Genomic DNA, 10,200 nt, shown 5'->3' with positions numbered 1-10,200 from the left:
CTTAAGGAAAATGATGCAAAAAAAAAACTGACGTTCCAGGGTTGAACTTGTGTCGGACATTATTCTGAATTCAGTTTTTAGTACTAATTTACACTGGAAAATTTGATAACATTCGATTCGATTATCTCCAATCAACGAACACATTTTCAGTGGGCGTTCTCAATTCTTGGTAAATTTTTCAAAAGGGCGTATAAGCAAGTGACAGTTTATCTTTGTTTACTTTCTCTTCTATCAATTACCAAGCGGTTTCCACGTTTATCACTCAACTCTTTGCATGAAATGATACCCGAAACTTTCGACTTTCAAACAGAATAGTAAAATCAAAGAAAATCTTTTTAATCACATCACAATAATCGAAAGAGAGAGTGATTAAAGAGAAACTGTCACTTGCTTATACGCTCTTTTGAAAAATTAACCGAGAATTATGCATTGCTCTCGGAGTGCAGCATTTATCGATCGCTGAACGACGAAATTATTCTTAGTTTGTCTGAATTTGATTGGTTATATTCAATCACCGATGAATGAACATATCGTTTCCATTACATTGTGAGCGAACAATTCCACCGCTTCCCAAGAAGGATGCCTTCCCAAGTAACATTTTTAATATCAATAAATACTTGTTGCTGACTTCAATGCTACATAATAAATCTTGCATAAAAACTTTAAACTCCACGAAAGCCTACTGAAGAGCATGTTCCTGCCAAGTGAACCATTCTTCATAAGATTTATTAATCAAACTGAAGAATCAGCATAAACCTGCTTTAAAACTCCAAATTTAAAAAAAAATTGGAACCAGCTTTACAATAACATTAAATTTATTCGGATGGAATGAATTCCACTACGAATAAACTGTCGTTTTGATAATATTTTTCTTGACAATGTGTGTGTGTCATGCTGCTTTAAATGCAATCAGTATTAGATTTTATTCACAAGTAAGAGGCTTTTTCCGAACGTAAAAACTTCATGCGCTTTTATTTTTATTGTGAATGTATGGATAAATCTAAGAATTATAACTAATCGCCTTGAATTAAATGCGGTTTTTGCGAAAGTCTCCATGATTTATGAAAATTATTTTTTGTGATTCGTCGTCATTTGTGCATACGTTCTGAAAAGGAATCATGAAAGTCCATCATATTTGCTCGTTTTTGCATTTCGAAGTTAATTGGATGTTATTAAGGCACGGCAAAAAATAACGGCTGCTAGAATATTTTGTAATGCAAATTACACTTAACCTAAGAAGCAATAAACCAAATAACCCACAAGAGTGTCATAAATGTACTTTAGAACCCTCAAATCTGCTCTGAGTGAAACTGTCATTCAATGGTGCGTTGTACATACAAATCTAGATTTATGAAAGAAATTAACGATGATGTTTTAAAGAAAAACTTTGAAAGCAAAATTAAGAGCGTTTGCATGATTTTATTCTAGTACAATTTGTTTTATTTTTAGTCCAGTTGTTAGTCTAGGTATAGGGTTTTATAGAAGCTTTAAAAACTTTGATATTACCATAAGGCATTCGAATTTTTACTTGGGTTTCCAGCCGAAAAGTGTAGTGATAGGTCGAGTACGATGAATCAACCCTGCGGAGTATGAAGCGTAGAGAATAATCAAAGACATTGCCAACACTGCTTTTGTTCCTTTTCCAATCTCATGTTACATAATAAAGTGAATTCGAAACCTATCGGACGCGTTCTTGCTTTTCTCCCGAGTGGTACTTCCCGGTTTTCCTTTTCTCTCTGCTTTGCGTTTCGGCGTCTCTGCTGTGTTTTAGGTCCGTCAAAAAGAACCACACAATCAAAAAACTTGTAGAAGTAATTATATTCCACATTTACACAGATGGCACAGTGTGCTGGTATTAAAGTCTTAATGGGGCACAGAAGCCGTAATTATAATTTTCTCTCTCGTGGTCTGAACGTCGTTCCTTTCACAAAATAATTCATAGCAAGAAACTATCTTCACGAGGCTGGATAGTGCTGAACTTTTCACCAACAGACTACTACTATTAAAGATGACTTTATGCCATTAAACTGTTACATATGACGACCTAAGCAAACACTGCGAACAAATAAGCTCTTTGTCTGCTGGCTGCTAGATAAGAACTAAATCATGCTCTCCTGTTACTTATATAAATCTAATTCCTGCCAAACAGCAACTAATTGGGTTTGATAGAAATAGTGAACGGAAGTGAATCAACCACCTTGATAAAAAATAAGTCTTGTAATCAATCTTCAGCATGGAATATTTTTTCATTGAATTTTTATTGCGTATTACTATGGCTTGTTGAGAGCTGTAAGAAACACATACCCTCATTACAGCAAAATTTATCAGCAAAATATTTAATCGTCAGCTCTATCTAGTTCAGTGAAAATGGTTGCTTGCTATGAATTATGGGGTTACATTCTCTTTTACCGAGAGAAGGAGAAACAGTGGTATGAGTGAACATTCTTCGCTCTCTTCCATTTTCGTGCATGGACAACCATTCCAATGAAATAACAAGGCTCACGCTTCCTCAAAAGCGATATAGTTCATATAGCAGATATATTCATGAATATCACACGCCGTGAAGCAGTGAAATAGACCGTTTGAACAACGTAATTTTGCTTGAGTAGCTGCTTATAGTTTTAACACCAAACTCATAGATGATATAGAATTGCAACGATAAGTTTCAATTTGAGAGAAAGGAATTAATAAAAAAAATGCACAGAGCATGAAACAGTTTTTACTCCACCTGCAAAACGACTCGCTGAAGAGAATTTTTAATTAAAATTTTAGTTTGTTGGTGATGAACATAACTTTAGGGTTACACACTTGGAAAATACGGATACTATAACTTCACTTCAGCAGCCCTTTTGAAGCGATAAGACTTTTCATTTACATTGCCTTAAACCGTCCTAAAACCATTCGCTGATGAAATTAAAACATTTATATGGCGGACACATCTAATCAACAAAAAGTAAATATCTTCAACAATTGTTCTGTTGTTGTATTGTACATTTTTTTATACGTGAAACAAGTGTGTAACTAACACAAATAAATTTCAATTGCCATTTGAAATTTTCAACATAAAACGTTTCTGGTAAAATGAGGATTTTTACTGTTTATTTCTAGAGTTAGTTGATAGCAAAGACATCATATTAACAAGATATCCAGCTCTCACATTTCCCGAACAAATCATTGGCAACATCCTTTTTTGCTAGCATGGTGCCCACAGGCGAGTCCGCATCGAATCTCGTACATAGAAGTAGGGGAGAGAAATGTCAAATTCGTGCGCGCCAAAACAGCAGCACTGCGCACCCATACAATTGACATGATATGTTGAATGTGATGCCGTGCGATGGCGTTGCTGAACTGAAGATTGAGATCGCTCCAAGCTGACAGGGTCTGTTGATAGTCTTACTCGGTATAAGCCTTATTGACCTACCTACGTCCCATGTTAACAAGAAATCTTTTAGTACATGTACACGCAACCCTGCGCATCGTACTAAATCATTCAGCTGTTATTGAAAACAAAAACAAAGGCAAAGTACGTCATCGATCGATGATAGAAAAACAGAAAAAACGTAAATAATAACAGTATAGTGAAAACCAGGGAAAACTCCTCCCAAATTGTGCATAAAATTGTACCATAAAATGTTTACCACACAATGAGCGACCAATATCCTCCGGGTAGAAGCACGAGCCACAACAGCACTAATCCCATCAGCAAACGTCCCCGACTGCTGTCGTTTCAAGGACCCAGTACAGAATCTGCCACCGTGGAGGGTCCACCAATGGCCGCTGGGCCTTCGTCTAGTTCGCTAGAGGAAATCAATGTTAGACAGCCAGCGCTGGCAGCGCCCGACCTAGCGAGCTGGCAAGAAGCACAGATCGCTGCTTGCATCGAGGACAACACGATCAACATGGTGCTAGAACAATACATTAGCTTCTTTGAAGCTCGTCACAACGGCGTTGAGGCAGAAATGATGGCTCGTGCGGAAGTAGCAGAAATGGAACACCAGCAGGAAGTACTGATAGAGGATCGTGCAATCAGAGCTGCCATCAGTGAACGGGGATTACAACCAGTCCAGGTGGAGGGCGATGGAAACTCGGACGATGAAAGTAGGGATAACGTTTCGATTGCGATTCCGATGGTGGTTGCGGCTGGACACCGAGCAGACGCGGACAACCAGGATGGGATGGACTTGCTTGAGTCGGCAGTAGTGGCAGCGATTCAGGAGAAAGGCCTCACCAATGCTGGCAGCAATCAGTGTGGTCAAATGGAGGACGGAGGTGGAAGCTAGTGGACTCGTGTAGTGACACGGGTATGCAATCGTAAGCTCATCAATATTAGCGTTTCAGTCATGTGTTAGTGTGTACTTTGAAAATCGAAACATTAAGCATAAGTTCATCCGGTAAGGGCGAATATCTCTTATTGGTTCACTATAAACACCTCTTACATTAGCCTAGATTTAAACAGAATATAAAACGTACTGAAAGCAATACAGTTGTTTGATTGTCTGAATATTAACTATTCTGCGCTCAGTAATATCATAAATCAAATAAACATAGATTTCCCAGTGTAATAGTAATGTAGTTGAGCAACCCGTGACAGCAAAAGCACCGTCTGGTGGAGAATGGGTGCGTAAATGCTCCTAAAATGCATGCATAAAGTTGCCTGCGCATTTAACACAACCACAGTAACTAATGGAAAAAAGTACACCCCTTTCTCACTAGAGGTGCTGTTAGTGTCACCATACAGTGAGAAATCTATGTTTATTTGATTTATGGTAATATTCTACAGTTTTGTTACCAATTTCACTTTGATATTGAGTAGAAACTAATGTCGTTACTGTTTATCGATCTGCGTTTCATTAGTATAGTACCGACCCTGTATTTGTTCGAATTTTGGTGCAATCAAAGCAACCTTTTCCATCATACACCGGTTATAATGAAATACACCAACATAGATCTGAATAATAATTAAAACTCGGATGCCTACGCTAATGAGATGCAGATAGGTAGCGTTACCCTACGTGGTTATTATAAAAGATAATTACGAATAAGTGGACTCATTTGCTCTGTATAAAGTCAAGCTGAATATTACGATTCAATACTCTGTAGTTTTCTTTTGAATGAAGTTATAATTACTAGACTAAATTTATGAGAAGTTCGTGTGCCAAGCACGCCTACTACGAGTGCTGATGTGTTCGGTGTGAAATGCCGAACAAACATGTGGAAGTAGCCTGTATCTACACAAACATGCTGACCGTGAAAAAGCATTCAATTGTGGGAACCCGGATGATGTTCGATGTTTCTATTGGCGTCATGGTCAGGATAGTTATTCTACCGAAAAAGTTTTGAGATAATGTTAAAATATATGATCCAATAGGGGCTCATCTTTCATTTTGCTCTGAGTTCTTGACCAATTTTTCTGTTCTAAACATGATCGTTTCTAGTCATCAGTGTTTTGTAAGAATAATTGAGCCGATCATGAATCGAGTTCGATTGTTTGATAAGCGGTGATTAGTAATCATTAATGAAGTCCATTTCAGAACATCCAACGTCCAGCGGCAAATTTATTTGGAGATAAAAGATCCTGCATTTGAAGAGAGTGTCGTATTCAAATTTCCGTCAAAAGAGATGTAACTGAGATGGATCGAATCCCCGGAAACTCAACAATGTGTGGGAGATGCGTATTGTTTTTTTTGGGTTTGTTGATCTTTTGGTTAACAACAATGTTTCAGTCGATGAATAATCTGCTTATTAGATATGGCTATCGAATTATGGAATACGATTTCGAATTGGAGCGAAAGCTTTACATAATTTTTTATGCGTTCAAAACTATTCATTCAAACAGTGACCTAGCGTTATGGGAACTATAAAACCGAAAACATATCGATGACCAAGTATGGCTTGTGAATGGTAGCTTGCAATTTATGGATAAAGGGGTACACACTTATTTTCGGATTTTCAGTTCGGTAATGTTTTTGCGAAAAAAAACATCACTTTGGTCCAAATAACCGAATTGTCCGCTATTCTTTTTTTTTTTATTCAATATTATAATATAATTTTTCCCTCCCTTTGGTTGGTGGGCTTGACGGTATTGCAAACATCATCACATACAATCAATTAGCGTTACAATTTGATAAAGATATGCGTTACAGTTTTTAGTTTCATAATTGAATTAAATGAATAATATATGGAACGACTTGAATAAGATGTTGATTGCATTACGCTCCAACATCCGGGGTTGGAGAGGCCGGTAGGGCTTAACTGAGCTCTTTTTTATGTTTTATTTTCATACTACCGGCCCTTATTACCAGTGTGAAGTGAAAATTAAGTAGAGTAAACGTATCCCAATTGGGTTTCACACGATGACAATAAATGAACGGTAAATCGAATCCATCTTTGACGTTTATTGGTGGTTTGTGTACCATGGAATACTGTGGAATGAAATAGAATATTGTAGAATATAATAAAATAATAATGACCGAACCAATGAGCAAACCACTGATAGCTGTCAAACGATGTTCATCCAGTTTATATTGTGAGGATGTATCGTTTGGGACCTGATGGGTGAGATGATGTGTGAATGAAATGTAAGAGTGAGTGCATGCAAGAACGGTAATAAAGGCCACCGTTTCAGCTCAGGACTAACGATCGACCAATAGAAGAGATAGAAATTGGGTAACGGTACCCCCATTCATCTCAAATCCATTAGTCATTTCATGTACGAAAACCATTAGTTAGAGTGAGATCTGTTATCTCTGTTTGATAGATTAATTTCAAGAATAACATGAAATCTGGAGCTTTTTTTTTTTTTTTTTGTTCGTTAAAACAGCAGTATTGAATCATTTCTGAACTACTTTTATGTTCCATTGCTTCTTACAGACGAGGCAAAGATTTTGCATTCGATTTTATCTCAATAAATTTATTGAAAGTCGAGTAATCGGTAAAATAACATGGTGACTCTACTAATGAGATGACTATTGGCACACAAATTTTAGTTAGAATCTATTAGAATAGAAATAGTAACTCAATGTTGTGATGCTTGCTTGTGGAATACATGTAGGTATGTATGCATGTGTGTATGCGTATGTGCCTGTGTGTATGTAAGTGTTTTTGTGTGTACAACATACATTATACCGTTCCCTCGGGTGTGTTGTATCAAATTGGTTGTGACACATTTCGATTGCGAGTCAGTGTACCAGATGTTCAAAAGTGCCTGAGCGGATGGTAATATACTGTCAAGAATCAACCGAAGATAACGAAATGTGAACATGCTGTAGCAATACTATTAAACCCAAGTGTTATTATCATTTAAATAAAAACGCATGTCCTCAGTTCTTATCCGTCAAACCATGATGAGCTGCCCTACAAAGATCAATGAAACACTAATTTTTTTTTTTTTTTTTTTTTTTTTGGAAACGGATGACTGGATGAGGAACAAGAAATACGAAAATGCTGAAAGAATTAGAAAGGAATATTGGAAGCAACATAACATGCCAGCAAAAGTACGGAGTGAAAAATGACAACAAAAGACACGAATCACAGCTGAATAGAACACTGGAATTAGGGTAAAACAGAATACAAACTATGAACAAAGGTAAGAAAACCAACATGAAGAAATAATAGAAACTGCTGGGTAACAATGTAATTTCCTCATATTGAAAGAGGCGTTTATATGGCGCGCATGCGCTAATTCGGCCTGATACAAATTAACGGGGAGGGCAATACATTTTGGACAGGGCTGTAAAAAGCTGATTGGAACCCTTTCCCCACCAAAATGTAATATAAGGAAACTATAAGGAAACTATAAGGAATATTATAATATAATTTTTAGGCACACTGCTTAAGCTCTAAGATGCCAAGGGTATTTACTAATCTAAATTACGACTAACTTAAAACTAGAATAGTATCATTATGTAATGTAGCGATAGCGGATTCTCGAGAAGCGATCGGTAGTGGCCGGTGAATGGAATATTGCATGAGGGTCTTCCATATGCCGTTGGCGAAGATCCATGTTGGCCGCATCCTTCGATCCGTGTGGGTCCGCGGTCCGCTATTCTTATAAAAATTGATGCATTCCGCTTAATTTTGTACCGAAAATTTGGTAATTTTGTACCGAACAGTTTGCACTTTGAAATAATTCGTTAAATTTGAAAGCAATAGTACAGAACGAAATAGAACAGTTCATCAACTTTAAGTTTCAAAGTAAAAGTACATCGACTACGCAAAGTGTAAATATACCTATGACAGTTTGTTCAATCGGGTGGCTTCTAATATGTGCCTAATTACACCCCAGGACAGTAAAATGAAAAAAAAAACAGTTCCAAGAATAGTTGAAGATAATCAAGTTCGAGACTTACAGTCTGTTAGGTAAGAGTGAAGGACCAAAAATGAACTTTGCGGTGGCGGCTAAATATATTAAAAAGTCGATATAGTTTGTTCAGGATTGGGATTAACAATTTAAAGAGTCAAAAATCGTCGATGACCTTCCGAATTGTGGTTCGGTAGGTAAAGTGACCAAAAAGGAGGAAAATCGAATCATGGCTTTGTTCTCGCAAGTTTGACGTTTTTTTTATATTCATGGAAAAAGCACATGCGAATTGATAAAAAAAGGTATCTCACTGCTAGGTGGATTGATCACGTTTTTCTTCCGTCAAGCACGAAATACGAAATTGAAGCAAACATGTCTCGAATTTCCACACGACGTCATTTGGGAACATCTGTCCGCAAACAATTTAAAAACGAAGCCATTCCTTTCGTGACCGTCGTATCGATCGGATGGTAGTTTGCATTAGAGCAGCTGTGCGTTAATCCATTCTAATCCGTTTCAAGGTCATTTAATATCAGATCTTTTGTTCGTGAGCTTGTGCAGTAGATCAATACAGTATAAACAATAAATACCGTTAGACAGTGCCGGGTGCTATTGTGTTAAAACAATAAGAACAGAGAACCGACGTTTAGTGTGGTGCCGTGAACCGGTGTTGTGTGCATATTTATTCTCGGAGGTCGTTGTAACTAACGCTTGGCCTCAGCGGCCGAGTTGCTACGGATCATTAGCTAAGTATAATATTTTTTCCCTTCGTGTCCCTTTATCGTCTTATATTTTGACTCCCCCTATAATTTGCGCGGAACCTCAACCGCGCTATGGCAAGTCCATTAAATTCTCCCCTGCCCCCCGAAGATAAAATGGAAACAGATTTTAAATCTGCCCCAAATAGTAAGACTCACCGGGTTAAACAGTATCCCGAAGAGCCTTCACCCTCGGCCGGCCTTTATGTGGTTTATTTTCGGACCAAAGAGAAGAATAAACCGCTTAATATTTTGAAAATATCTAAAGACTTGGAGTCGAAATATACAACATTGAAATTTATTTCAAAAATTCGTCCCGATAAGCTCAGGGTCTCGTTGACCAGTCTGAAACATGCTAATGAGATCGCTCGAAACGATCACTTTACGCGGGACTACCGCGTTTATATACCAGCTCGCGAAGTCGAGATAGACGGAGTGATCACGGATCCAAGTCTGACATGCGAGGACATTCTCAAACATGGGGTCGGATGTTTTAAAGATCCCTTGCTTAAGAATGTCAAGATACTGGACTGCAAACGTTTGCATTCAGTATCGATCGCCGCGGATGGGACAAAGTCTTATCCCCACTCGGACTCGTATCGGGTGACCTTCTCCGGCTCAGCTTTGCCGAAATTCGTTCTCCTGGCCAGGGTTCGTCTACCTGTACGACTTTTCGTACCACGGGTAATGAATTGCACTAGTTGTCAACAACTAGGACACACAGCTTCCCATTGTGGAAATCGGCCCCGCTGCTCGAAGTGTGGAGAGAGTCATGCGGATGGCGTTTGCGACAGAGACATTGAAAAGTGTCTTTACTGTGGGGCGGCCCCGCATGACCTCACAGCATGTTCTGCGTATAAATTGCGTGGAGATCATTTGAAACGATCTCTCAAGCAACGATCAAACCGCTCGTTCGCAGAAATGCTGAAAATCGCCACACCACCTGAACAGAACCCCTACACCTGTTTGTCTGCGGACGATTGCGACTCTGACGATCCTCAAGAAGGTACATCTTCAACTGTCCCTCGTAGTTTTAGGAAGAGGAAAAATATATCATCTCCTAAACTCCCTAGAAAGGGTTCGAAGATATCTCTTGAAGGCCCTCCAAAAGTAACAGCAGAAGGAAGTGTTGGTAAAAAAAAC

At 38.2% G+C, this 10,200-nt stretch overlaps 1 protein-coding gene across 1 annotated transcript; it reads left to right on the top strand.

Moving 5' to 3' along the window:
• The first annotated feature begins 3,517 nt into the window (after positions 1-3,517).
• On the top strand, positions 3,518-4,479 carry LOC131432257 (uncharacterized). Its single transcript, XM_058598403.1, has one exon. It carries the CDS (start codon positions 3,645-3,647, stop codon positions 4,278-4,280), a length of 636 nt encoding a protein of 211 aa, XP_058454386.1. The 5' UTR covers positions 3,518-3,644; the 3' UTR covers positions 4,281-4,479.
• Positions 4,480-10,200: the final 5,721 nt, after the last annotated feature.

Source organism: Malaya genurostris, chromosome 2 (assembly GCF_030247185.1).
Source record: "Malaya genurostris strain Urasoe2022 chromosome 2, Malgen_1.1, whole genome shotgun sequence".
NCBI classification, from domain to species: domain Eukaryota; kingdom Metazoa; phylum Arthropoda; class Insecta; order Diptera; family Culicidae; genus Malaya; species Malaya genurostris.
Note: the sequence above shows the minus strand (reverse complement) of the source record. Positions and strands in the feature narration are given on the sequence as shown.